This window comes from Saccopteryx leptura, chromosome 6 (assembly GCF_036850995.1).
Source record: "Saccopteryx leptura isolate mSacLep1 chromosome 6, mSacLep1_pri_phased_curated, whole genome shotgun sequence".
Taxonomy (NCBI): Eukaryota; Metazoa; Chordata; class Mammalia; order Chiroptera; family Emballonuridae; genus Saccopteryx; species Saccopteryx leptura.
The window spans coordinates 5,553,310-5,578,409 of record NC_089508.1 but is presented as its reverse complement, the minus strand read 5'-3'; the positions used below and the strand labels follow the sequence as shown (position 1 = coordinate 5,578,409).

The following is a 25,100-nucleotide window of genomic DNA, read 5'->3' as shown; positions in this document are numbered from 1 at the left end:
CAGCGTCAGCCCGGCCTGGAAGGGGCCCTGGCCGGGACTCTTAGACAGCCATTTCCCTCCCTGTTCCCCTTATGGGGTCTTCGAGTCAGGGCTGTTTTGCTTCTCATGAACATTTGTTGGAAATTACCTACCTTTTTCTCCTAAAGAAGGAGAAGTACTGGGCTGTCTTACCCTCCTGAGATCAGGGCGGAGGCCCTGCACCGCCCGGACAGCCAGAGCAGGCTTCCTGGCGCCCTCCCCGCGCTCCTCCTGCTCCCGACTGCCCTCTGGTGGCCGGTCCTGGCGCAGCCCCTGCCCGGGTTCCCCCAGGCCCTCCGAGGCCTCCTGGCCACCAGCAGAGCGCCCCCTCGCCCCTGGTCCCCTCTCAGTCCCCCCGACTTGACTTGAACGCTCACTTCTCCTCTCAGAACTTGACCCCCGGGCAGCCTTTCCAGCCACATGGCTGCACCCCTCCCTGCACCTCAGGGCTGGACCTTTGCCGCCCTCCTGACGGTGAGGACCAGGTGGGCTGTCCCGTTGTTCCAGCGTAGCGTCCAGTCAGGCCGGGAGGGCGGACTGTGTCCTTTTTGTCTCAGACCCGATGAGCTTTCTCTGCCTCCACGCACGGTGGGTGAGCAGACCAAGGCCGCAGGGCCTGGCCGGCCTGGCTTGTGGGGCTCTGAGCCCAGCCCCAGCCCGTAGTGGGGCTGCACCACTCGGGTCCCCAGAAGGCGGGACCAAGACCCTCGCTGGTCAGCCTCTCTTCCCTTTCTTCCGTCTGTCCCTCCTGCTGGCACTTCTCGTGGGACCGTGCTACCGAGGTCGTTTGGACAAGCCCTCGTGGACTGGCCCCTGCCCCGGGTCAGCTCCCACACTCCGTGTTGGCCCGGCCAGGCGGGGCCGTGCCTCTGCTCTGGGTGCCCGCCCCCCGGCTGCCGCTGACCACCGTGAAGGAGGGCTGTCGTGTCCTAGGGGACGGGGGTGGGGGGGCCCGCCACTTCGTCCAAGGGTCTGTTTTGGGCGTGCACAAGCCTGGCACCTCCTGCCGTCACACCGTGCTCTGCAGACCAGGACAGCGCTCCCGAACCAGCACCGCTCGCCAGCCTGGGACTCTGGGCGCAAGGTGAGGGGTGCTATCTGTGCCTGAGGGACATGGCAAATAGAACTGTCTCACACAGAAATCGCACCCGTCACCTTGGCCCACCTCGCATCACCGCCGGAGGAGCGCCTGCCCGCCAGCGGCCCTGTGCTCGCGGCCTGCGGGGCGTGTGCGTCGCGCGGACTCAGACAGGTCCCGGCCGCGGACAGCCTGTGCCCAGCGCAGGCCCGCTGACAAGTCACGTCCCATTTCGGAGACGCGGGGTCTCCATCTGCACAGGGGTTCGTCGTACCTACCTCACAGGGTTGTTGTGGGGATCGCATGAGGTGATATCTGCGGAAGTTGTCACCTGTAAATTACGATAACTATTGGAAGTTAATCACTTTCTTCTAGTATTTGAAAAGGTATCCGTACCCACTCCTGGGGTAAGAGAGGCAGCCTGTGCTCTGGGCCCCAGCGTGGCTGGGCTTCTGGGACGGGGTGGCGAGGGAAGCAGGGCTTGGCCGCAGCGTGCAGGACTCGGCGGGCGGGCGGGCCGGGCGGGAAGGGCGACTCGGGTGGCACAAGCAGGTCTCGGTGGTGTGGTGGCTCTGGGAGAGGCTCTGGCTGACCCTCGGGGTCCCCCTCTGCATGCCGGTGGGGCGGGACTGTGTAGCCCTCCTGGGGGGCCTGATCTCCGAACATCCCACGGCCGCCGCTGTCTCTCTTCAAACAGAGCTGCAGGTGTGTTTGCACTTCCCAGCCCAGGGAAGAAGGACCTTGCCCCAGCCCAGGACTGTCTCCCTGGCACTAAAGGGATGATGACTTTGGGCTTTTAGGTTTCCGTGGTCGGCCTGGACACCACGCCCGGTCGGGGCTCGAGGCCGCCTCGCCGAGCCTGCTGAGTGCGCCTCAGGTTGGGCCCGGTAAGCAGCCTGGGCGGCCCGGTGGCCGGCACAGCGACACAGACACAGGGGGCAGGGGCGGGCAGGCCTGTGCAGCCATCACCCACAGCCGCCAAGGAGTCTTAAGCACAGTGTCCCTGGTCTCCTCGTCTTTAAAGTGGGCGTAGTGACCACCTACAACAGTGTGGAGCTAAGAGGACAGAGCCGGCAGGAATGTGACTCTGAGCCGTCACACTGTAAGGGTCAGACTGCGGAGGCAGGGCCACACCCCGAGACTGTCCTTGGTCCCACCCCTCCAGCCGGCCAGAGTCCCGCCTGGTGTGGGAAGGAGCGGTGACACCCCTGGGGCGAACTCCCATGTTCTTAAGAAAAGGAGCAGGTCCTCTGTGGTACACGCCCCCACTTCCAGTGCACGGCTGTGTTTGCACCTCATCTGTCTGAGTCCTCACAGCACCCTCCTGAGACTGGGAGGGAGGCCTTAGGAACTGCGTCCCCACCGTAAGGATGAGGAGCAAAAGCTCACAGCAGTAAGTGACTTGCCCACGGCCAGACCAGTGGCCTCATCCCAAGTCCAGAGCTCTGCCCATTGGACCAGATTGCCTCTCAGAGAGACCCCGGTCAGCTGCTGGCTTCCAGGCTTTGTAAGTTGTTGCCCAGCCTGGCCATGGGTTTATTATGGCAGGTGTTTAACCTGGCCTGGCTTTGTGGCAAATACCCACATCTTCAGAATAAGTCAAAACTGCATTGTATTCTTTTTTTTTTTTCTCGCCTGGCATGTGGGACAATATCTTTCCTAAAGAACGGTCATTTCACTGGTCAGCGTTCTGCACGGGTTAGCTCACACCTGGTGAGAGCCAGCTCGGGCATCTCAGTGGCGCTCCCAGGGACTCAGAAACCCAAGTGCTGAACGTGGACTACAGCTTGCATTTCTGGAGTGGCTGGGTGTGCCCGTGAGGGCGTGCCCCCTGCCTGTCTGCTGCCAGCCTCCATTCATCTGCTGTTCGCTCTGCCGCCGGCTGGGTGTGCCCGTGAGGGCGTGCCCCCTGCCTGTCTGCTGCCAGCTTCCATTCATCTGCTCTTCGCTCTGCCGCCGGCTGGGTGTGCCCGTGAGGGCGTGCCCCCTGCCTGTCTGCTGCCAGCCTCCATTCATCTGCTGTTCGCTCTGCCGCCGGCTGGGTGTGCCCGTGAGGGCGTGCCCCCTGCCTGTCTGCTGCCAGCCTCCATTCATCTGCTCTTTGCTCTGCCGCTGGCTGGGTGTGCCCGTGAGGGCGTGCCCCCTGCCTGTCTGCTGCCAGCCTCCATTCATCTGCTCTTCGCTCTGCCGCCGGCTGGGTCTGCACGACAGCTACCTCCTCAGTCTGTCGGCTTCTGCGCTTAGCCCACGGCAGTCTGTTCACACGCAGCGGATTGGTCTTTCCGAGCCTGGTCAGCCCTTGCTCAGCACTCCCCAGTGCCTTCCAGTCTCACTCAGAATCAAGGCCAAGTCCTCCCCGAGGCCGCAGGGACCTCCCTGGCCCCAGCTGCTTCTTGACTCGTGTCCACCCTCCCCTCCCCCACTGACTGCCAGCCACGCCAGCCTCCTCACTGTCGCCCGCGCAGGCCACCCGTTCTCCTGACTCGGGGCCTCCACACCCAGCGTCCCTTCCTCCCGGGGTACTCTTCCCTCTGCTCCCTCGTCACCTCATCAGGCACATGGGACTCCTCACCCTACATCCCAGTTCTCTGCCCTACTATGTCTTCCTCCATGTCTCCTCTCTAGAACCCAAGTCCAGGGTGTCCACAGCAGTGTCCCCAGGGCCTGGCACGGCAGCACTGTGCTGAGCGCACGAGCACCTGTTCGGGGCCGGGAACCCGCACACGGAGATGTGGGCCCTGCCTCCACAGCGCCGCCTGGGGGGGAGAGAGGCGAAGAGCTGCGTGGCAGGTGCCATGGTGGGGGGCCCGGCCTGAGGGGCCTAGCTGCAGGGGGCATGCCGGCCTGGGGCCCAGCGGGGGCGGGGGGCCCCCGGCATGAGGGGCCTAGCTGCAGGGGGCATGCCGGTCTGGGCCCCAGCGGGGGCGGGGGGCGCCCTGGCCTGGCACCCAGGGCCGTCAGCCTGCGGACCGGGTCTGAGAGGGCGGGTGGAAGTTTGCCTGTCAGAGAAGACGGGAGCAGCACACACAGGCGGAGGCCCCTTGAGCCTGGTGCTGTCCACAGGGACACTGCCCGTTTTGGATGGTGTGGGGGGGGGGCAGGTGAGGGACAGGCAAGGCCGGGAACTGAAGGACAGCTGTTAGGGACCAAATAAGCCAACAGGGTATTTTGCAGTTTGGGTATCTAGGGGACAGAGGTGTTGGGCCCAACCCCCCCACCTCACCTGCCTGATTGAGTTAACAAAGGGCTGTGCTTCAGTGCTCGACCTGCCCGCCCATGTTCCCCGGAAGAGACTGGAAGCGAGTTTCTTCTTGGTGTACATTTAGATTGACTAGTATGGAGGGGGTTGTCTTTGAGTTGCCTTGGAAACTTAATTGAATTGCTAATGGCCAACATTACCCAGGAATAAAGACGGATGTCTTTCTGGGGGCGGCCATGTTTTTGCGGCTCAAACAGTAGTGACTGTTGGCAAGGAGCTGTGACATCCTCCTGAACCCATCCTGTATATATCTTTAAGTCTCTGTCTACATTCATTCAGTTTCGTACCATTTCCTGATCAAGACCCTGAAACAGACTCGTGGCGTGGGAGGCGGCAGACAGCCTTTGGGTCTACCGTTCTAGGGCTGGACTTGCCCCTAGACCTGTGAGGAAGGAGCCCTCAAGACCCCAGGCCTTCCCAGTCCCGTGTCGCTGCCTGGGAACCGGGACTCCCGCCAGGGCTCAGGGGGAGGGTCCCAGCCGATCCCAGCAGGCCTGCAGCTTTCCGAGGCCTGAGAGTTTCGGGCTCTGCCTCCCCCTCCCGGCTGGGTGCTGCCACCATGGCTCCTTCCTGGATGGAGTCAGTGATGGCGTGCGCTGGCCGCAGCCACGGGCACCACTGGACACGGGCAGCTCCTCTGCCCACTCCCTCCTCGGAGAAGCACAGCGCCCTGTTTGGGGCAGCAGGAAGGTGTCTGTGGAAGAGTCCTGGCTGACCTAGCTTGACCGCCAGCTAGATGGGTGACCCGTGCCTCTGAGATTCCACTTTCTGACCCGTGACGTGGAGCGATGACAGCTTGTCGGATTGGTTTGCAAATCAGATTCAGGACGAGGCAGTGCTCACGTAAAGCAATTCTCTTATCTCGCAGTCCAGCATGGGCAGCAGCCAGGCCCCTCGGCGGGGCTCGGAAGACGGGGGGCTCGGAGGAGGACCTGCTCGGGGCAGATGGCGGAGGGGCTTCGTGCCCCAGCACCCCAGCAGGCCCCAGGAGAGCTGGGCTGTGGGCAGAAAGCCAGCAGAGGGAGGCGGGGAAGAAAGAAGCATTTCAGGGACACAAGTAACTACTGGGGAGCAGCGGCTCTCGGCCAGGGCGGCTGGAGTGTCAGCCGGGGCTGCCCTTCCTCTGTCTGCTGTGTGGTGTGGCCTAAGGGGACCCCAGGCTCCCGAGTCCTGCAGATGTTACTGTCCACTCTGTGAGGAATTCCCTGCTTTGAGTTATTTACCACTCAGGAAAACCGATTACCCTAGAAGGGTGGTGAGCGTTCTCTCTGTTTCTCCACATACCCTCAGAGCATGCCAAGCTCTAGGTGTGCCCACCCCCAGGTTGGAAGAGCCACTGCAGGTTAGGAGTAGGGGCAGGGAGTGGGCGGGCCTCCATGAGAGGCTGGAGTTGGCAGCATAATTCACAGCATGTTCTAAGAGATCTGGTCGGGGAATAACTTCCCTCCCTTGGAGCACAATATTAGGAACAAGTACTTGTTGAAGAAACAAATACACTTAACAAGTTCGCAGACTCGTGGTGTGAAAAAGGGCCTGTGGGTCAAATCAGCCAAGACCCTGGTCTTGCAGATGGAGAAGCTTGCTCAGAAAGGCTGACTCCGGCAGAATCGGGTCGGATCCAGCTCACTGCCTGGTTTCAGTAGCACCTGTCCCTCCTGACTCCTGCAAACACTGATGTTGAGTGTTGCTGCTCCCTCCTGGGGCAGCCAGCTGCTAGAGGTGGGGCAGGCAGCTCAGCCAGGCTCTGAGCCCTGCTGGGAGCGGCCCGGCCCACCGGGAAGGGTGGGAGCCTCTGATCCCATCCAGCACGCCTCTCTAGTTGGAAGTGGTGGAGAATCACCCCAGGGTCGGCATAGCCCCCGTTCTGGTCTTGGTTGCAGGCCCCTCCACCCCCCATTTCCCCAGTGGCTTTCCCTGACACATGCCACTCTCCGAAGCGGAAGCAGTCCCGTCCTGGTGGGCAGGTCTCGAGCTGGATTTCTGACCGCAGCACGCTGCTCCTGCGGCCTCTCCTTCGGGCCGTATTCACAACATAACCCAATGCAGAGGTGACCCATGGAGACAGAAGAGGCTGATGGTGGCAGCATGGGAGTGGAGGCGGGAGGTCCTGGTCCTGGTTCTGGTTCCAACTCTGTCCCTCACTAATATGATACAGGCAAGTTTTTAATCTCTCTGGGCATCCGTAGCCCAGTGGGGTAATGATAACCCCACTTCCCGCCCCTTTGTGGGATGAGTTACGAGATTTTAACAGCTACAGACACAGAAATGGCCCAGCCTGTGGTGGCGCAGTGGATAAAGCGTCAACCTGGAACACTGAGGTCGCCGGTTCGAAGCCCTGGGCTTGCCCGGTCAAGGCACATACAAGAAGCCCCCGATGAACAACTAAAGTGAAGCAACTATAAGTTGATACTCGTCACTCCCGCCCCTCCCCGTAAAATCAATAAGTAACATAATTAAAGTATATACACACCCCCACACAAATGCTAACCGCTCAGCACTACCTGACAGGAAAGAAGCAGGCATTGTTGAGTGGCGCTGTATCCTACCCTCGGCTGGGGCTGACGTGTCCCTGACCCACACGCCAATACAAGTGGAGCTTTTGTTCGTTTTCCGGACGGAAAACAGAGTTGAAGAGATTCAGTAACCTGCCCAGGGTCAAAGGATAAGTGACGAGCCAGGATTCGGCTCAGCCCTAAATGGCCTCCAGTCCACGTGCTCAGAACAGTGCCCGGAGCCGAGCCGGTGAGCCACAGCCTGCGGTGGTGCTGCTGCTCCCTCTCCAGCTCAGCCTGGGAGGGGTGTGGTTAAGCCCCAGAAAGGGAGAGCGACCAGGGGCCAGGGTTCCACATGTTGAGTCTGTGGAAGGGTTTGGACAGGCAGGACCCTGAGTCAGGGAGAGGAGGTGCCGGCCTTCAGATGCCCTTGGGGGACGGGCGGCAAATTCCTTTGACATTCAGTGTTGCACTTTACAAATTCCTGCACATTTTGCATATTTGCATTTTAGTCGCTGGACGTGAAGAAGGAGCAGTCAGTACCCACAGGAAGGACTGTCAGGGCTGGTGCCTGACCTAGGTGGGTCCGCAGTGGGGAAAGGGCTGGAGGAGCAGCTGTGGGCTGGCTGGGCCAGGCTCATCCGAGTGTGCGCGGGCTCAGGGCCACAGTGAGCATTTCCCCGGGGACCCAGCACGGAGGAGCTGTGCTCTCTGACGTGTCCTGTGAAAGCTGGGCTCAGAGGCTCAGGCCTGCGGCAGAGACCAGCTGGGGCTGTGGGAAAGCCTCCCTGTAAGAGCACATGCATCTGGGATCCAGGCGGGGCAGAGAAGGTGACCTGGGGGACAGCATTTCCTGGGGACAGGTAGAGGGTGGAGAGCGGCAGAGGCCACAGCCGCACTGGGAAGCGGCCCCATTTTGTGTGAAGAGGTTGCCCGGGGTATCGGACACGGGGAGTGGAAGGGGCGCCGAGTCCGAGCATGTCCCACGGACGTCCTCTGTGCACTTTGCGCTGGGCCCCGGGCGGGGGCGGGTCCAGAGAAGGGCAGGGCGCGAGCTTCGCTCCAGTGGAGCCCTCAGCTGAGCAGTGTCCGCAGCTCCAACGTGGGCGAGTGCGTTCCTCGGACACGAAGGAGCAGGCGGCCGTGGCAGAGCGGGCAGACAGAGAAGCCGGGGCTGCTCCCCTGGCACGGCTGCCTGGCCCGGGTCCTAGTTACTCCCACGGGTCCGCTGGTTTGCCGGCCGGGAAATGCAGACGAGCTTCCCGCTGAAGGAACAGCCCCTGTGCCCACAGGTGGGATGGCAGTACGGCTCGCTGGCAGGTGGAAGGGCCCGTTTCCCGCGGGCCTTGGAGCCGGCGGGCTGGTAGAGAACACAGGACTAGCAGGGTTTGGTTCAGAGAGCAGCGGGTGTGATGGTGGGAAAGGAAGAGCAAGGAACGGCGGGCAGGGACCCCCGGAGAGCCCGACAGGCGCAGGTGGCTGAGCTGAACCGCGCCCCAAGTTCTTCCTCTGGCTGTTCCTGTTCCCTCCTGGCTCCGTGCCCACCCTGCGGGGACACGAGGAGGCATGCGAGAGGTTTCCTCTGGCAGACCCTCCCCGGGGCCCCCGGCACTCGCTGGAGTCGGGTGGACAGGAGGGCTCTGATAGGTTAGCTGGGAAGCCGCATTAAAGATTGAAGCGTGAAGCCCATCTGACGGCCGCCCGCGGATCGGTTTCCCACTGCGGGAGCCAGGCGGCTGAGGACGGAGAGGTAAGTGGCCAGGATGCGAGGAGCGCGCCTCCCGGACTGCGCCCAGGGGCCCGCCCGTAATGGTCAGCAGGGAGTGGACCTTCCACTGCTTCTGCTTCTGCCACTGCGACTGCACCGTGCTTTGCAGAGTGAACTGTAGGTGACACCCCCCCTTCCTGCTCCTCTGGCCTCTCCTTCCTCGCCCAGCTGCTCGGGGGTGGGAGTGGGGGTGGGCCGTGAGCTCTGGATCTCAGGCTGGGGGCCTGCCACGGACCCGTCCGAGGGCTAGGCTGTGCCTGCACACTGGCAGGAGGGGCGGGCAGACATCAGCGTCTACACTGGGGGTCAGGGCACCAGTCACTTGAGACACCTGTGGCCACGGGTGAGTTGGTCACCCTTTCTGAGCCTCAGTTCCCCGTCTGTAAATCAGGTCTGATCACCCTGCCCTGGTCAGTTGAGCTGATTAATTACAAAGAGATGTGAAGGAGTTCTGTCACTCCGCACTGTCAGGTGTGACAGATTTTTATTGCACTCTGTTCTGCTCGAGGTTCTTTTCAGGGTTTGTGGTGTGTCCTGAAATGAGCTCATTCCCACGATGGGGAAAATAACTGGCCGAGGACCACAGCCTGCGTGGACTGAGTGGGCCGGATGGCGGTATCCTGGCTTAAAGCCGAGAGACCTGGGTTCTAGTGCTCACCGGCCATTTCGGACGTGTTCCTCCCTTTGTCTGGGCCTCAGGACCTCTCCACGCCAGGAGAGGGTCGGGAGGGGGTGCTGCCCACTAGCCCCGGGCAGACAGCCGCCCTCCTGCTGTCCCTGTCGCAGGGGAAAGGCCTTTCCTCTAACGCGCCATGTGGGTGCTGAATGCCCAGCTGGCGGGCGCTTCTGCCTGTGGCCTTGGGCTTTGAGCCCTCTCTGGACTGCAGCCTTAGCATCTGCACATACTGACCCTCCAGGCCCACAGGTCACATAGACACTGGCCTCTTAGACACAGCTTTAACCACTGGTCACCGTGGCATTACACTGGGCTTCGTAGGCCCAGGGAGGCTCTCTTACAGGGTTGCTATCCGAGGTAAAGAAACGGCCTCGCGTGCCAGCCCACCGAGTCTTTATCCTGAGGACCGTGCAGAGAGGGCACTAGGAAGTTCATCCCGGGAGGACCGTGCAGAGAGGGCACTAGGAAATTCACCCCAGGAGGACCGTGCAGAGAGGGCACTAGGAAGTTCACCCCGGGAGGACCGTGCAGAGAGGGCACTAGGAAGTTCACCCCGGGAGGACCGTGCAGAGAGGGCACTAGGAAGTTCACCCCAGGAGGACCGTGCAGAGAGGGCACTAGGAAGTTCACCCCGGGAGGACCGTGCAGAGAGGGCACTAGGAAATTCACCCCGGGAGGACCGTGCAGAGAGAGCACTAGGAAATTCACCCCGGGAGGACCGTGCAGAGAGGGCACTAGGAAGTTCACCCCGGGAGGACCGTGCAGAGAGGGCACTAGGAAGTTCACCCCGGGAGGACCGTGCAGAGAGGGCACTAGGAAGTTCACCCCGGGAGGACCGTGCAGAGAGGGCACTAGGAAATTCACCCCGGGCAACTTTAAGCAGGCAACTAACTGGCGTTGAACTTGGGAGGCAGTCGGGTTTACTGCTGGGCCAGGCTGAGGGGGGCGGCAGCACTGCCTTGGCTTCCGGGGGGGGGGGGCGCTGCCAGGCACAGCGTGCTGGGGCCCACAGAGCCCGGGGCTGGCAGATGTTCGCCCTAGGCACTGGTCCCAGCTCTGCCACCAGTTCCTGTGTGATCTTGGCGAGGTAACTCTGAACTCCTGGGCCCGGGTCACTGGATCCATCCCACAGGGACAGTTGCTTCTGAGCAGCAGGAACCTTGCAACGACCAAGGAAGGCAGGCTAGGGAACTGGTCAGGGAAGGCTGCCTCCTGTGTCCCAGTGTCGCTCTAAGTCAGTTCAAACTGGAGGGACCTCCTGGAGAAAGGAGAGGAGCCAGCCAGAGAGATGGCGGAGGGGAGGGGGGCCCGGGGGGCTTGGGACTCTGCCCAGACCAGGTGGCTGTCGTTTGCTGGCCAGAAATCCCATCAAGCCTCACCGAGCAGGTGCCGGATCCTTTGTCTCTGGCACCCCTGGGAGCTCGGGTTCCATCTTTTCAGGAGGCCCAGGGGACGCCTTCCCTGCAGAGGCCAACTCGAAACCTGGCCCGTGCCTGTCCCCGAGGAGCCGGGGCTGGTGCCGCTGAGGCTCATAAATAAACGGCAGTGGGTGGGCAGGGTGGCCTTGCTCAGGAGGAGGGGTCCGCAGGGGCTCGGCCCCCCGCTCATCTCGGGCGGTGCGGCGGCAGCCAGACGCACAGGTGTGAAGTCGGCGGGGCTGGTCCCCTCTATGGGGGCTCTGCCCTTTGTGTCTCTGTTAGAAGAGAGTGCATCTTTCTTTTGCCTAATTTAGAAGTAGGAAAAGAGGGAAATAATCCCAGCATCCCGAGATAGCCCCTGCTGGTGTGTTTCCTTCCTATCCTTTCAAACCGGAGAGATCCAGACCTCAGCAGCCTTGGTCCCGTCCTTCTTAGTCTGCAGGAGGCCGAGGCCTGGAGGGGAGCTCCCCGCAGCACGGAGCTGTCTGCAGCAGAGCTCCAGCAAAATCCCGGGTCTCCGTGCGCCAGGCCCACTCCGCCGGGGTCTGTGTGACCTGGCACAGTCCGGGAGGGGCCGGAAACGGGAGGGAAGGGCAGTGTGAGGACTGGAGGGGGCACGGGCACTGTTCCCACCCTCGGTGGCCGCGGGCGGTCACCACTTGAACTGGGTCCTGGTAGGGACCGTGGGGAGCAGTGCTGGCGAGGGGGATTCCAGCCCCCGGGAGGAAGACTCAGCAGCAGCTGGAACCGCCTGCCCCTACCCCGCATCAGCCCCTCGCACGGAGGCCAGACCCGTGCAGCCCGGAGAGCCCGCGGCACAGGTCTCCCTCTGGGACAGGGACACTTGTGGGCACACACCTTGTCCAAGGACGCTGTGGGCGGGGACCTGAGGCAGGGACGGGCGGGGGGGGGGGCAGGCAAGCAAGCCCACAGCCTCACTTTCCAGCGGGCAGTGGGTGCTGAGAGGCCGTCAGGTGGGCTGGGCTCCTGCCCACGGTGGAGCGCAGGGTGGTGCCCGCCTCTTGGCTTCCCTGCCCCTCCTCCTCCCCGCCCTCCTCTTCCAGCCCGCCCACCCTTGCTTCCTCCGGAGGTAAAGCTCAGCACAGGCTAGACTCAGCGAAGTCACAGCCAGTCGGCGGAGGGCATTCGCCATAGAATTATTCACCCTGGGATTCGGTCGGGCTGGTTCCACTGGTTACTTAAGTCCCCCAGCTGGCCAGCTTTTTTATGGGTACAGTAGGAATTATACCAAGGCCCCCAGGATGCATGTGAGAATTAGCAGAGGGCTCCTTTGTAAATCTTGGGCCAAGACCCAGCATATAGCAGTCACCACTCACTAAGCTTGAGCTTCACTCTCCTGTCCCTTCCGACGTGTTCTCCACGCCCAGCTTCTGCCAGTGCCTGCAGCGTCCCCCCGCTCTGACATCCCGAGGCTCACAGGGCACAGTCCCCGGCCACCAGATCGTTTCCACTGTGAGACGAGAGCTGTCACACCTGCTCTGGTCTCAACACTGGGTTGGAGATCTTCAGACCAGAAGTGACTATTTATTCAACAGATATTTATCAAGCATTGACCAGACGCCAAAACTATGTCGAGTGCTGGCAGTGTGGCAAGGAAAAGAACAATTATGTCCCCGGAGAGTGAAAGCCAGCCCTCCCCGTTTGCCTAGATTCCTGCACTATCTCCAAGTGCGTAAGGTGCACCGAGTGTGTTCTGTGGACAGGGGCCCAACGCTAGCAGAGTCCCCGTGAGGAGGCTCCCCGCACAGGCACAGCCGAGGGTGACCTGGCCTGTCGTGCCCCGCCCACCTCTGGGGAGGGTGTCACCACCTCAGGCTCCTTCCCGGGAAGCCTGGCCGTGTGCAGCGAGGTTTCTTCCCTCCTCTCTCTCTCTGTGTCACCGCCTCAGCCTCCTTCCCGGGAAGCCTGGCCGTGTGCAGCGAGGTTTCTTCCCTCCTCTCTCTCTCTGTGTCACCGCCTCAGGCTCCTTCCCGGGAAGCCTGGCCGTGTGCAGCAAGGTTTCTTCCCTCCTCTCTCTCTCTGTGTCACCGCCTCAGCCTCCTTCCCGGGAAGCCTGGCCGTGTGCAGCGAGGTTTCTTCCCTCCTCTCTCTCTCTGTGTCACCGCCTCAGGCTCCTTCCCGGGAAGCCTGGCCGTGTGCAGCGAGGTTTCTTCCCTCCTCTCTCTCTCTGTGTCACCGCCTCAGGCTCCTTCCCGGGAAGCCTGGCCGTGTGCAGCGAGGTTTCTTCCCTCCTCTCTCTCTCTGTGTCACCGCCTCAGCCTCCTTCCCGGGAAGCCTGGCCGTGTGCAGCGAGGTTTCTTCCCTCCTCTCTCTCTCTGTGTCACCGCCTCAGGCTCCTTCCCGGGAAGCCTGGCCGTGTGCAGCGAGGTTTCTTCCCTCCTCTCTCTCTCTGTGTCACCGCCTCAGCCTCCTTCCCGGGAAGCCTGGACGTGTGCAGCGAGGTTTCTTCCCTCCTCTCTCTCTCTGCCTCTTCCTGCAGAACAAGGGCCGCTTTCCCGAAGGTGGCTGGCCCTCGCAGTGGGACCCTTGGTCCGACCTCATGTCGGAGACGGGGGCTGAGGGCGGGCTGCTCTCGTCTCATGGGGAACAGCCCCGTGAAGAGGTGGTGGTTGCTACCACCTGCTAACAAGTGATAAACTGGGGGGGCGTGCTCCCCAGCCCTGGGCCATCCAGGTAGAGACACCGCTGACCCACAAGGTCAGTGCCCCCAGTCAGCCACGCTGACTCACCTGCGGCCCCTGTCTGTGGCTCAGCCAGGGGCCAGCTCCTGTCCCCTCCCGCTGCCCCGCCCCGCCCAGGTGGCCTGTGGCTGGAGTCTGGCCCCTAGTTTGGCTTTCTCCACTTGTTCCCCCACCTCATAACCCCAAGGATAGGAAGACCTCCCAGTCACCACCATGTGTGTGGAACACAGGTGGGTGTCTGAAGCTGGGAAGTGGACCTTGGAGACATCTGGAAGTCACCTCTTATCCAGGAAGCCTCCTGGTCCAGTGGGATGTGAAGGAGCAGGGGGCAGGTGTCCCCTTGCTCCTCTGTGTTCAGACAGGGGGGCCTCCGAGTATGATCCCTGAGGCCGTGGGCTGGGCCCACAGAACCCCGGTAGTTCACGGGCCCCCCGCTGCCCCCATGTCTGTCTCAGGTCCCACCTGGAGTCCCCCTTTCTCATGGGTCCAGGGTGTAAGCAGGCTCTTTATATTGAGGCAAGTGAGCCTTCGACTAGTTAGCTGCAGCCCCCAGGGGGTAGGGACCCTGCCCCTAGGGTCAGCTCCCAGATCTAGCAAGCTCATGACACCAAGGACATATCACGAGCCCCATGGCATTGGGGAAGCCCCCCCACTCACTCTGCGCCCCTCACCGCGGGAGGGGGCCTGTGGGGGAGCCGGATGGGCAGTGAGGGCAGGCGGCCTGGCAGGCAGGGGGCGGGGGGGCCCAGAGCACTGTGGAGGGCAGTGAGCGGCCTCGCTGACAGCGCACTCGCCTGAGCAGGGTCAGGGCCATGCGGGTGCAGGGCACAGGCGGGCTCATGCCTGAAGTGAAAAAGGAATCCTTTTCAGGACTCTGTGGCTCCCCAAGTGCTCTCTCCGTTCAGCCCTACTCCTCCCAGCAGCTTGGTGAGGGGTCCATGTCAGTCTCCCCTGCCACAGGGAAGACCCGGGGTATGCTGAGGGGGGCGTGCAGCTGGGTCTCCTCCCCCGAGCCCCGCCCCTCACCCTCACTGCCTGCCCGTCAGTGCCGGGAACACGGCAGTTACATGTGATCTTCAAGCGAGTGTCCGCCATCCATTTACCACACGGGGGCACGACCACAGAAGGCGAGTCCGGACGTCAGCACCCAGGTGTGCTCAGAGCCGGGTGCTGGCCTCTGTCCGAGACCACGTCAGAAACGGGGTGTCGTGGGACAGCGGCTGGGTCCACAGCCTGTCTCTTAAGCTGGCCTGAGGCCTCCGGTCAGCAGTGGGCAGCTGGGGTGGGCAGCCAGGGGACTCGCCCTCGGTCGGTGCCTGAGGCCTCCGGTCAGCAGTGGGCAGCTGGGGTGGGCAGCCAGGGGACTCGCCCTCGGTCGGTGCCTGAGGCCTCCGGTCAGCAGTGGGCAGCTGGGGTGGGCAGCCAGGGGACTCGCCCTCGGTCGGTGCCTGAGGCCTCCGGTCAGCAGTGGGCAGCTGGGGTGGGCAGCCAGGGAACTCGCCCTCGGTCGGTGCCTGAGGCCTCCGGTCAGTGGGCAGCTGGGGTGGGCAGCCAGGGGACTCGCCCTCGGTCAGTGGGCAGCTGGGGTGGGCAGCCAGGGGACTCGCCCTCGGTCGGCCTCCTCTCTGAACAGGCGTGAATTTGGGGAGGTCCCTTCTCAGCCTTGTATTTCTGTGGTCCCTTTCTTAGGTTTTATTTTTCTCTGAGCCAGTTCAGCCCATCCCTTCCCCTGTGCGTTGTTACCCCAGCACTGGGACCACGCCCCCTGAGCTTCCCAACTCGATTCAGTAAAATCCAGCGAGTGTCTGAGTGAGCCAGGCCTTCCCCGGGTGCCGTGAGAGGCGTGCTCTCTACCCCCAGGAAGCTCACGTCCTCTCTCGTAGAGAGGACACAGCTCAGAGCACTGTGACGTGGTCAGAAAGCTGAGCCGTGAGGCGCGGGAGAGTGTGGACTTGGTTCTGGAAGAAGACGTGGCAGGTACACACAGTGCCGGGCGGACTGAGCCGCCCGCACCCGGGCAGCTGAGCAGCGGGCATGTGCTCGGGCTCCAGGAGCAGGTGCTGGAGGTCTGTGTGGAGGAGGGTCCAGGGGAAGTGGCTGGGGGCTCCGTGGGCCCAACCCCACAGGATCTGGCTCGTGTTTCCGGAGACCGCAGGCTGGGACATCGTGTGGAAAACAGATGTGGGGGGAGCAGAAGCAGGCGCCCGGGTACAAGAGCATCAGTCGGGGGATGGGGGCCTCCGAGGCGGCCACGTTGTGGGGGAGAGGCAGTGACTCGGTCACCAGTGAGACGTGGGGGTGGAGGAGGAGGAACTTGGTCCCCACCCACTCCCTCACCTGAATCCTGAAGGTGGGATGTGACTGGAGGCGCCTCGGTGACCCAGGAGAGCCATGTGGCCTCCACCTGGGCTTCCGATTGCACCACGCGGGGAATGCTTGCAGATGACTCCGGGACAGGGAAGTGACGACAGCCAGCCCTCCATATGGCTGCACCAGGTCTCCCGAGGGACCCTAGACGGCTGTAGGGAAGAGAACCTTCTCCGGGTCCATCCACCTGCCTCTGCCAGGGGGCCGCCAGACCCGGGGGGGAGGGGAGCAGGACGTGCTGCAGGTGACTGGGTCACCGGACAGGCCCTCCCCAGGCCTTCGCTCCCACCTCTAAAGCAGAGGAAGGAAGGGACTGTGCTCTTTAACGTTAAGGGCCCTCATAGCTCAGAACAGACTAACACTTCTTAGTTTAAGGAGAATGGAGGGAAAGCTTTATGCAGCCAGGTGTGGTCTCTGCCCTTCGTGCTGTCAGATGCCAGCTGTTGAACTTAAAATGTCTCAGGTGCAGAGGTCAGAGCCCCTGGGAACAGAGAGGGCTCCTGTCAAACTCACCCACCCTGTGGAGGACTAGACTGGCTGGGGGGGTTGGGAGGGACCCAGCTCACAGACAAAATGCGGGTCCCACACCCCAGGCCACCCGGACCGCTGGGGATCCTGACGAAGGGATAGGAAACAGTCCGATGGCCTGGCCGGTCCCGCAGACACAGAGAGCTTTGAGTAGCTAGGACTGTCCAGGTTCCGTAAGGCCTCAGGCCTAGGCTGGGGCCCCGGCCAGGGTAAGGGTTGGCCCAGGTCCTCAGACCAAGTGCTAGGCGGGGTCTCAGGGGTGGGCTCAGCCCCGGAAGAGGGGCGTACTCCAGATGCAGGCCATGGCTCAGCCGCGGAGGCCAGGCCTAGAACAGGTGGAGATCCAGCTGTCCGCCCTGGAGCCCAAGGCCTGGGCCACACCAGCAGCAGAGAACCTGGGGCTGGGACCCCTTAATGCCCCCTGCCTGGGCCAGGAGGAGTGGGCGGGGCCGGCACCTTTGGGTCAGGGCTGGGGGACAGCCGGCTGCTGTGCTGACACGTGGTGGAGACTGGAGCTCACGGCCCTGCTGGCCACTGCCTGCCTGCCGCCTTCTTCGTCCTTCTCCCAGCTGGTCTGTTTGTCTCAGAGCCACCCGCAGTGTGGTTGGGGTGGGGGATGATGTTCTGTGAGTAGTTTGAGTCTGGCTCTGCCCCTTGCTGTCAGAGAGGCCCTGAGCAAGTCATCCCCCGTCCTGGGCTGTTTGCTGGGCAGTTGCTACAGGTCCCCATGGGTGTGTCCTTTAGGGCTGTGCAGGTGAAAAGCAGCTCAGGAAGAGGGCCCTGAGGCCGCTGTCACTGTGTCCTGCGCGTGCTCGCTTTCCTGGGAGCGAGACGGGGGGCGTTCTGGGGCCCGGCCTGGCCAGGGGGGCGGGGCAGAGCGCGTGCCTCGGGATCTTGATGAAACTTACAAAGTTTCCTTATGTCTAGTAGACTGAACATGTTACATGTTATTTACAGTCAGAAAAACAGATTTTTTAAAGCACATAATTGTACATTAAATAAAGCAAAAAAAAATGTGTTTAGAGACAGGGAAAGAAAAGTAACATTTGCTTTATGCCCACCATGTGCCATGCCCCCACAGCGGACATGTTAGTCACCACAGAGGTCCACGGGCATCTCCTGCTGTCCCGAGAGCAGCAGGAGGTGTTGAGCAAGGAGCAAGCCGGGCGGCCTCTCCTCCCCACACCCAGCAGCTGGCCCACGGCCCACCACTGGGGCCCTCCACACCAGGGCCCTCCACGCCGGGGCCCTCCACACCGAGGCCCTCTACACTGGGACCCTCCACACCGGGGCCCTCCACACCACAGCCCACCACCGGGGCCCTCCACACCGGGGCCCTCCACACCACAGCCCACCACCGGGGCCCTCCACACCGGGGCCCTCCACACCGGGGCTCTCTACACTGGGACCCTCCACACTGGGACCCTCCACACCACAGCCCACCACCAGGGCCCTCCACACCGGGGCCCTCCACACCAGGGCCCTCTACACTGGGACCCTCCACACTGGGACCCTCCACACCACAGCCCACCACTGGGGCCCTCCACACCGGGGCCCTCTACACTGGGACCCTCCACACCACAGCCCACCACTGGGGCCCTCCACACCGGGGCCCTCCACACCGGGGCCCTCCACACCAGGGCCCTCCACACCACAGCCCACCACTGGGGCCCTCCACACCGGGGCCCTCTACACTGGGACCCTCCACACCACAGCCCACCACTGGGGCCCTCCACACCAGGGCCCTCCACACCGGGGCCCTCCACACCGGGGCCCTCCACACCGGGGCCCTCCACACCGGGGCCCTCCACACCGGGGCCCTCCACACCAGGGCCCTCCACACCGGGGCCCTCTACACCGGGACCCTCCACACTGGGACCCTCCACACCACAGCCCACCACTGGGGCCCTCCACACCGGGGCCCTCCACACCGGGGCCCTCTACACCGGGACCCTCCACACTGGGACCCTCCACACCACAGCCCACCACCGGACCCTCCACCCCGGGGCCCACGAAGCGGCAAAGCGTGGCTCACAGGAAGGCACCGGGCCCAAGACTGCAGAGCTGAAACGGCTGAATAGGGAAGCTGGTTCCAGGCCCGCAGAGGGTTGTCAGGCAGAGCACAGGGTCCAGCCGTGTTGTCACACCTGGTGGTGGAGATAGGCCTCCTTGGGCGGGTGGATTGGGCACCTCAGGGTAAGAAAGCTCTTGTTCACTCGGGCGGTGGTGGCTTCCATGGCCAGGGCCGCACTAGGAGCCCCTGCCTGGGAGGCACACAGGGTTCCCGTGCTGGACAGGAGGTTGTCCTGGAATTGGCGGGTTTGTTTCAGCTGTGAGGTTGTCGCCCTGTCCCATGTGCCCCTGACCCAGGGCACAGCCCGCTTGTCCCTCAGCTGCCTGAAGCCCCCTCTGCATGGGTGGGTTTTGCTGTCGGCTGATGTTGCTGCCCGACCTCGTCAGCGAGACGTCAGGCCAGCTTGAGTCCCCCCAGCCCCATCACTGTGACCGTGTGGTTCCCCGACACCTGAGCTGGCAGAGGGCAGAGACGGCGCTGTCCCGGCTGGGCTGAGGCCTGGCTCTTCTTGTCACTGTGGCACAGTGCCACCCCGTGTGAACACGCGCGTGTGTGGGAACATGGTGCATGCATGTGAACATGTGTATGTGTGTGAACACATTGCATGCATGTGAACACAGTGCATGTGTGTGAACGTGTGCATATGAACATGTGTGTGTGTGTGATCACTGCATGTGCAACCCCCACCCCCGCTCCAGCCCCGCCTTGCCCCACAGTGACAGCCTGTGCCCTCTGCCACCTCCGGCTCCCCTGGTTCCCGCCCACCCCGCCGCTGCAGGCCGCACGAGGGCGGAGGGTCGCAGGCAGTGGCTCAGGCAGACCGGGGGCTGGACGCTGCCTCTGGTCGTTACCTTCAGGGTCACTCATTTGCTCAGAAGTCAGGAAAAGTGGATTTACAGGGTCTGGAAATGTTAAGTCCACTGATGACCTTGACGGCGTGGGACGTGGAGAGGCCAGGTGTTAGAGGGCTGAGGAAGAGCGGCGCGTCAGGAAGTGGACACAGCAGGTGTCATCAGAGAGCCAGGGGAGGGGGCGGTCGCCATGTGAAAGCGGGAGCCTGTTCATTGGCCCCAGGAAGGAGCAGGGAGAGGGCTCGGGCCGACTGAGAGGTCAAGACGTGCAACCCGGTGTGAGAGCCACCGCTGAAGGGTCAGGGGCGCCGGGCGTGGGACTGGCTGGGAGAGCCGGGCCAGGTCCTGGCTGCCAGCTGTTTGCTGGGCTGTTCTGCTGTACTGACCAGCGTGCCTCTGTGCTTCTCTGCCCGCAGGCCCCTCCACTCAGCGCCAGGTGCAGAATGGCCCCTCTCCTGATGAGATGGACATCCAGAGAAGGTAACCCCCCACCCACAGGAGCCACCTGGTGGCCAGGGCCACCGTTCAGCAGCAGAGGCCACGCCTCCTAGAGGCGGGCGTGAGCAGAGGGAGAGCAGCCAGTGGCCTGTGGCTCCGCCCACTGTCAGGAGCCTGGCCTCCCAGGGAGCACGCTGCCGGCCCGCCGCCCAGCCCTGGACCACGGGCAGTGTCCTGGCTGCCGGTTAGTCTCGGTTAACACGCCCCCGCCCAGGTGTATGAGCGGGTGGTTGTCATGACGTGAAGGGACGCGGGCATGTCACCAAGGCCGCACTCTGACGGAGGCCTAGCCTTGGCACCATCCTGTGCCACCTCCTCTCACTCATCTGCCGGCCTCGTGAGACCTGCCCAGCCGCTCTCTGCCAGAGGCCTCGAGCGGGTCCCACCCCTGGCGACTCCGTCCCTGTCAGGTTAACGTGGCAAAGGCCACCAGAGCACCGCGCGGGCCAGGGCCGCACTGCCATGCTCGCGGGGTGGCCGGGGGGGGGGGGAGGAGAATATCTGGGGGGGCAGGGTGACCCCCACCTCTCCCCATCCCAGCTGCCCCTGTGTGTTAGAACAGGGAGGGAGGGTAGCGAGGCACGAGGTAGCCGTTGTCCTGACGTCGCAGAAGAGGTCCCGGGAGCCGGGGAGGGACTGTCCCCCCCAGGTCATGGGGCCGGGAAGGGTGGGGCCAGGACGGGGTCTCTGCCCTCCTGTGCGGCTTTCTCTGTGGGAGCTGACCTGGGAGGTGGCCCGGTCACCACCTGCTCACGGGGTTCTAGGAAAGGGTGTGGCTCCAGGGGCCAGTGGCCAGCGGCCAGCAGGGTCCCAGGCCAGCGTGGGAGGCATGTCCTGTCCTGATGTTCCCATGGCTCCCTCCGGACTCTCCTCCTCTCCAACCTCTCCTGCACCGGAGGGTGAGTGTTCTCAGGACCCTGGCCAGATTCCTAGGCCGTTTGAACATGACAGTTTTTGTTTTTTTGTTTGTTTGTGGTTTTCTGCAGGATATTATCTTTTTTTGAGAGAGAGAGAGAGAGGAGAAGAGGGAGAGAGAGAGAAGCATCACCTTGTTGCTGCACCTAGTTGTGTACCATTGATTGCTTCTCACACGTGCCCTGGCCAGGGTCAGACCAGCACCCTTGGTCTCGAGCTGACACCCTCAGATCGAGCCGACAACCCCGACACTTCAGGACGACGCTCTACCCACTGTGCCACCAGTCCTTCTGGGCCATTCTTTTTTCTTTGGTCTATTTTTCAATTACAGTTTACATTCGGTATTATTTTGTATTGGTTTCAGGTGCGCAGCACGGTGGTTAGACAATCGATACTGCAAAGTGTTCCCCCGATATTTCTAGTGCCCACCTGGCCCCACACTTAGTTATCACCGCACCACTGACTGTCTCCGCGTGCTGCACTCGGCCTCCCCAGGACTGTCCTGGAACTGCCGATCTGTGCTGCTCGCTCCCCTCCCCGTCCTCACGGGTCCCCCAGGCCGCCTTCCCTCGGGCGACTGTCAGACACTCTGTGTCGGTGGCCCTGCTTCAGCTTGCTTTGTTTTGTTCCTTTGTCCCACATGTAGGGGAGGGTGTGCAGGCGTTTGTGTCTCTCTGTCTGACTTGTTTCGCTTAGCTCAGCACCGCCAGTCCATCCGAGCTGCCAAGAGGACAGGGTCGGTCCTTGTTCCGCTTGTGCCGAGCGATGAGGGAAGAGCAGGAATATGCTTGCTAGGTTCCTTCGTCCCAACTCCCGTGTTCACCACCGGTTCCTCAGGCCTGTCCCCCAGCCTCTCGGGGAGGGCAGTGGACGGAGGGCGCCCACGCTCCGCCTCGCTGGAACCCGCACACCGAGCCCCAGGGCTGCCCTTACTGGTGCTGATAACTGGTGCCGAGTCTCACGGGCCAGCTGAGCCCAGGGAGCGGAGGACTTGCCCGAAGGGGCCAGGGCGTGGAGGCAGAAGCAGGACTGACCCAGCTCATCCCTCCGCCAGGTCCCAGGGCCGCCTCGGCCCAGAGGGGGGCACGCGTGAGCCCCGCCAAACCGGGAACAGGTACACACGGCACATGGCTCCACACGGCCCCTCCTGCCGCTCCCAGAACTGGTCAGACCCCACGCTGCATTCTCTTAACCCACAGCGCGAGTCTGGGCTGGAGGGCCCGCTGGCTGCAGACGGGTCTGTCCCCAGCGATCACCTCTCAGCAGCCAGGCCGCCCCCGGGGGCCCGTCTGACCTGCAGGAGGCAAAGCACAGAGAGGGCCCGCTGGCTGCAGACGGGTCTGTCCCCAGCGATCACCTCTCAGCAGCCAGGCCGCCCCCGGGGGCCCGTCTGACCTGCAGGAGGCAAAGCACAGAGAGGGCCCGCTGCGCAGAGGGAGGCCCAGCTGGGGGCGGACCAGCCGGGGCCACACGGTCAGCTGGTGACTCCACGCGCGGGAACCTTCTCATTTCCGCGCTAATAGTATAAGTTCACACCTGGTCATTAAATGTTTCCAAACACCCTCGTTTTGCTGAGGGCTCCTCAGTGTAGATGCTGTGGGGAGACTGAAGTTTTGGGTGGGGTTTTGGCAGCTTGGACGGAGAGGCTGGTGCAGATGCCACGGGGAGCTTCTCAAACGCTTGTGATGCCGCCAGTGGGTCTTCTCCGTTATTTTTTAGGTACCAGGCATAACTTAAAAGAACTCTATGAAACAAGTGTTGTATTTATTTTATGGAAAGGAATCTGAGGCCCAGGAAAGGGAGAGACTTGGCCTGGACGACAAAGCCAGGAATCCCAGAATGGGAAGCCAAAAGCTCCCTGCCTCTCAACGGTCTTTGCAGTGAACCGTGGGTCCCGTTCAACCTTACCTGAGATGAAAGCAGCAGACGAGATTCATGCCCCATCCCTGTACTCACTGAGCACCCACTGCGTGCAGACCCACTGCGTGCGAGGCCCGCTGCGTGCAGACCCGGTGCGTGCGAGGCCCGCTGCGTGCAGACCCGGTGCGTGCGAGGCCCGCTGCGTGTGCGTGCGAGGCCCGCTGCGTGTGCGTGCAGACCCACTGCGTGCGAGGCCCGCTGCGTGCAGACCCACTGCGTGCGAGGCCCGCTGCGTGTGCGTGCAGACCCGGTGCGTGCGAGGCCCGCTGCGTGCAGACCCGGTGCGTGCGAGGCCCGCTGCGTGCAGACCCGCTGCGTGCGAGGCCCGCTGCGTGTGCGTACAGACCCGCTGCGTGCAGACCCACTGCGTGCGAGGCCCGCTGCGTGTGCATGCAGACCCGCTGCGTGCGAGGCCCGCTGCGTGTGCGTGCAGACCCGCTGCGTGCGAGGCCCGCTGCGTGCAGACCCACTGCGTGCAGACCCGGTGCCGGGCACCAGAGAGGCCAGGCTTGCCATGCACAGGAGAGGCCATGCCCACAGCCTCACACCCTCCCTGCCACGCAGACACCACCGCTTCCCTCCAGCACACCCCCAGCCGGGGTGGGCATCGGATGCCCTGCCCCGTGCTTCGCAGTGGGCACTCAGGGTTAGGGTTGGCACCGCACTGCCGAGGACTGCTGCCATCCCCGGTCTGACCAGTTCCTCGGCCCCCCTCCTGCTCCAGCGTCTCCACCTCAGATTCTGTGGTTTGTGGGTCAGTGTCCTCACCTGACTGGCCTTTCAGAGCACCCTGAAGCCACTCTGCCACGTGGAGCTCGGGTATTGGTCCCCTCCGTGGCACACAGCCTGTGTTGCCGGGGGCTGGGCAGGTGGCCGGCCGGTGGGGGCCGGGCCTACAGCTGGACGTGTGCTGAGAAGGAGCAGGTGTGCTGAGCAGCCGCCCCTCCCGAAGCCTCGGCACCTAGAAGTCTCTCCAGGAGCTGAGCCAGGTGCAACGGGACCAGGAGATCCGGGGTTGGGTCAGCTGAGGCCATAGGCCTGTGAAAGCCAGGCTGCCATCCGGCCCTCGAGAGAGCCTGGTCACTGAGCCGCATGGTCACTCAAATCTCCGTAGAGCTCCCTGCTGCCGGGGGCCGGAGACTCAGGAGGCTGCTGGCACTCGCCTGTTCAGGGACCTTGAACCAGTCATGTGCCCCACCTCTGTTAAGTGGGAGCAGCTAGCCCAGTGGCCGTCAGAGGCAGGAACGGGATGAGGGAGCTCACTGCGAGCCCCGGCCCAGGGCACCCCGCAGGCTCTCGGGAGACCGGTGAGACCCGACCGCAGCCCGCGCCCCGCGGGCACGGCCCCGCAGTCAGCCTGCTCCTCTCGTTGGTTTGCAGACAAGTGATGGAGCAGCACCAGCAACAGCGCCAGGAGTCCCTAGAGAGAAGAGCCTCGGCCACAGGTGAGAGCCGGTGGGCTGCGCCCCGCTCCTGCGCCCGTGGCAGCCCACGCAGCTCGGTGCCCGGGGCACGGCGGGCCCTCCGAAGATCTGCCAGTGATACAGGTCTTCCAGTGTGCCAGTCACGTTCAATGAGAGCAGAGGAGTGAGAGAGCAGGGCAGAAGGTGGGGGGTCAGCTAGCTTGGCTGGCCCCTGCCCAGCACGCAGCCTGCGGCCGGTAGCGGCCTGCCATAGTCCCCAGAGGCCAGGGGTCACTCAGAGTTGTGTCTCAGGGACCAGCGTCTGCTGATGCCGAGGGTGGTGCCAGGCACTGGGAAGGGATAGAGGAGGTAAAAGTACAGCTTGTGCCACCAAAGGTCTTCCTCTCCCACTGGACCCATGACTAGAACAGGACAGTTAGCCGAGCTCAAAGGATGTTAAGCAGGTATGTGGCACTGTGGGTCCAGATAGACCCCTGAACGCTGGGGAATGGGGGCCAGTGTAGGGAGTGGCCGGGCAGGCCAGGCTCACCCAAAGGGGTGGAAGGGGCAGCCTGGGCCGCCCTCGCCCATGAGGAGCAGGCCGCTTCTGTCCTCTGTCCCAGGGAGGCCCTGCTGGGGGCGGGGCCTGACTGAGCCCCTCTTGTTGTTTCAGGACCCACCCTGCCCCCAGGGCACCCCTCATCTGCATCCAGCGCCCCCCTCTCGTGTAGCGGGCCTCCACCCCCACCCCCACCCCCTGTCCCACCACCACCCACGGGAGCCACCCCGCCTCCCCCGCCCCCGCTGCCAGCCGGAGGGGCTCCAGGCAGCAGTCACGACGAGAGCTCCGTGTCAGGACTGGCTGCCGCCTTGGCTGGGGCCAAGCTGAGGAGGGTCCAGCGGGTAAGCACCCCTGAGCTCCGTGGGGTGGGCAGGGGCCAGTTTCTCACTGCCGCCTGGACAGAGCCTCCCCTCGTCCGCCCGGGCCCCACCCTTGCCCTCTGTTAGGTGAGACAGGCACCGCCGGCACCTGGGAGCCGTGGGTGCTTTCAGTGCATGACCTGCTCCTGTCCTCACAGTGACCTCACAGCGGCGCAAGCATTGTCCCTCTTTGTAGATGTGGAAGTGGAGGC

General features: G+C 63.3%; 1 protein-coding gene across 4 annotated transcripts in view; it reads left to right on the top strand.

The window, feature by feature from the left end:
• EVL (Enah/Vasp-like) overlaps nucleotides 1–25,100 on the top strand; it is a 151,096-nt gene that overhangs the window by 110,504 nt on the left and 15,492 nt on the right. For all 4 annotated transcript variants that reach the window (XM_066388008.1, XM_066388009.1, XM_066388005.1 and 1 more), the window contains exons 4-6: nucleotides 19,648–19,711; nucleotides 23,945–24,009; nucleotides 24,641–24,870. In XM_066388008.1, coding sequence (XP_066244105.1) covers nucleotides 19,648–19,711; nucleotides 23,945–24,009; nucleotides 24,641–24,870 — 359 coding nt within the window. The remainder of the gene's footprint in view (nucleotides 1–19,647; nucleotides 19,712–23,944; nucleotides 24,010–24,640; nucleotides 24,871–25,100) is intronic.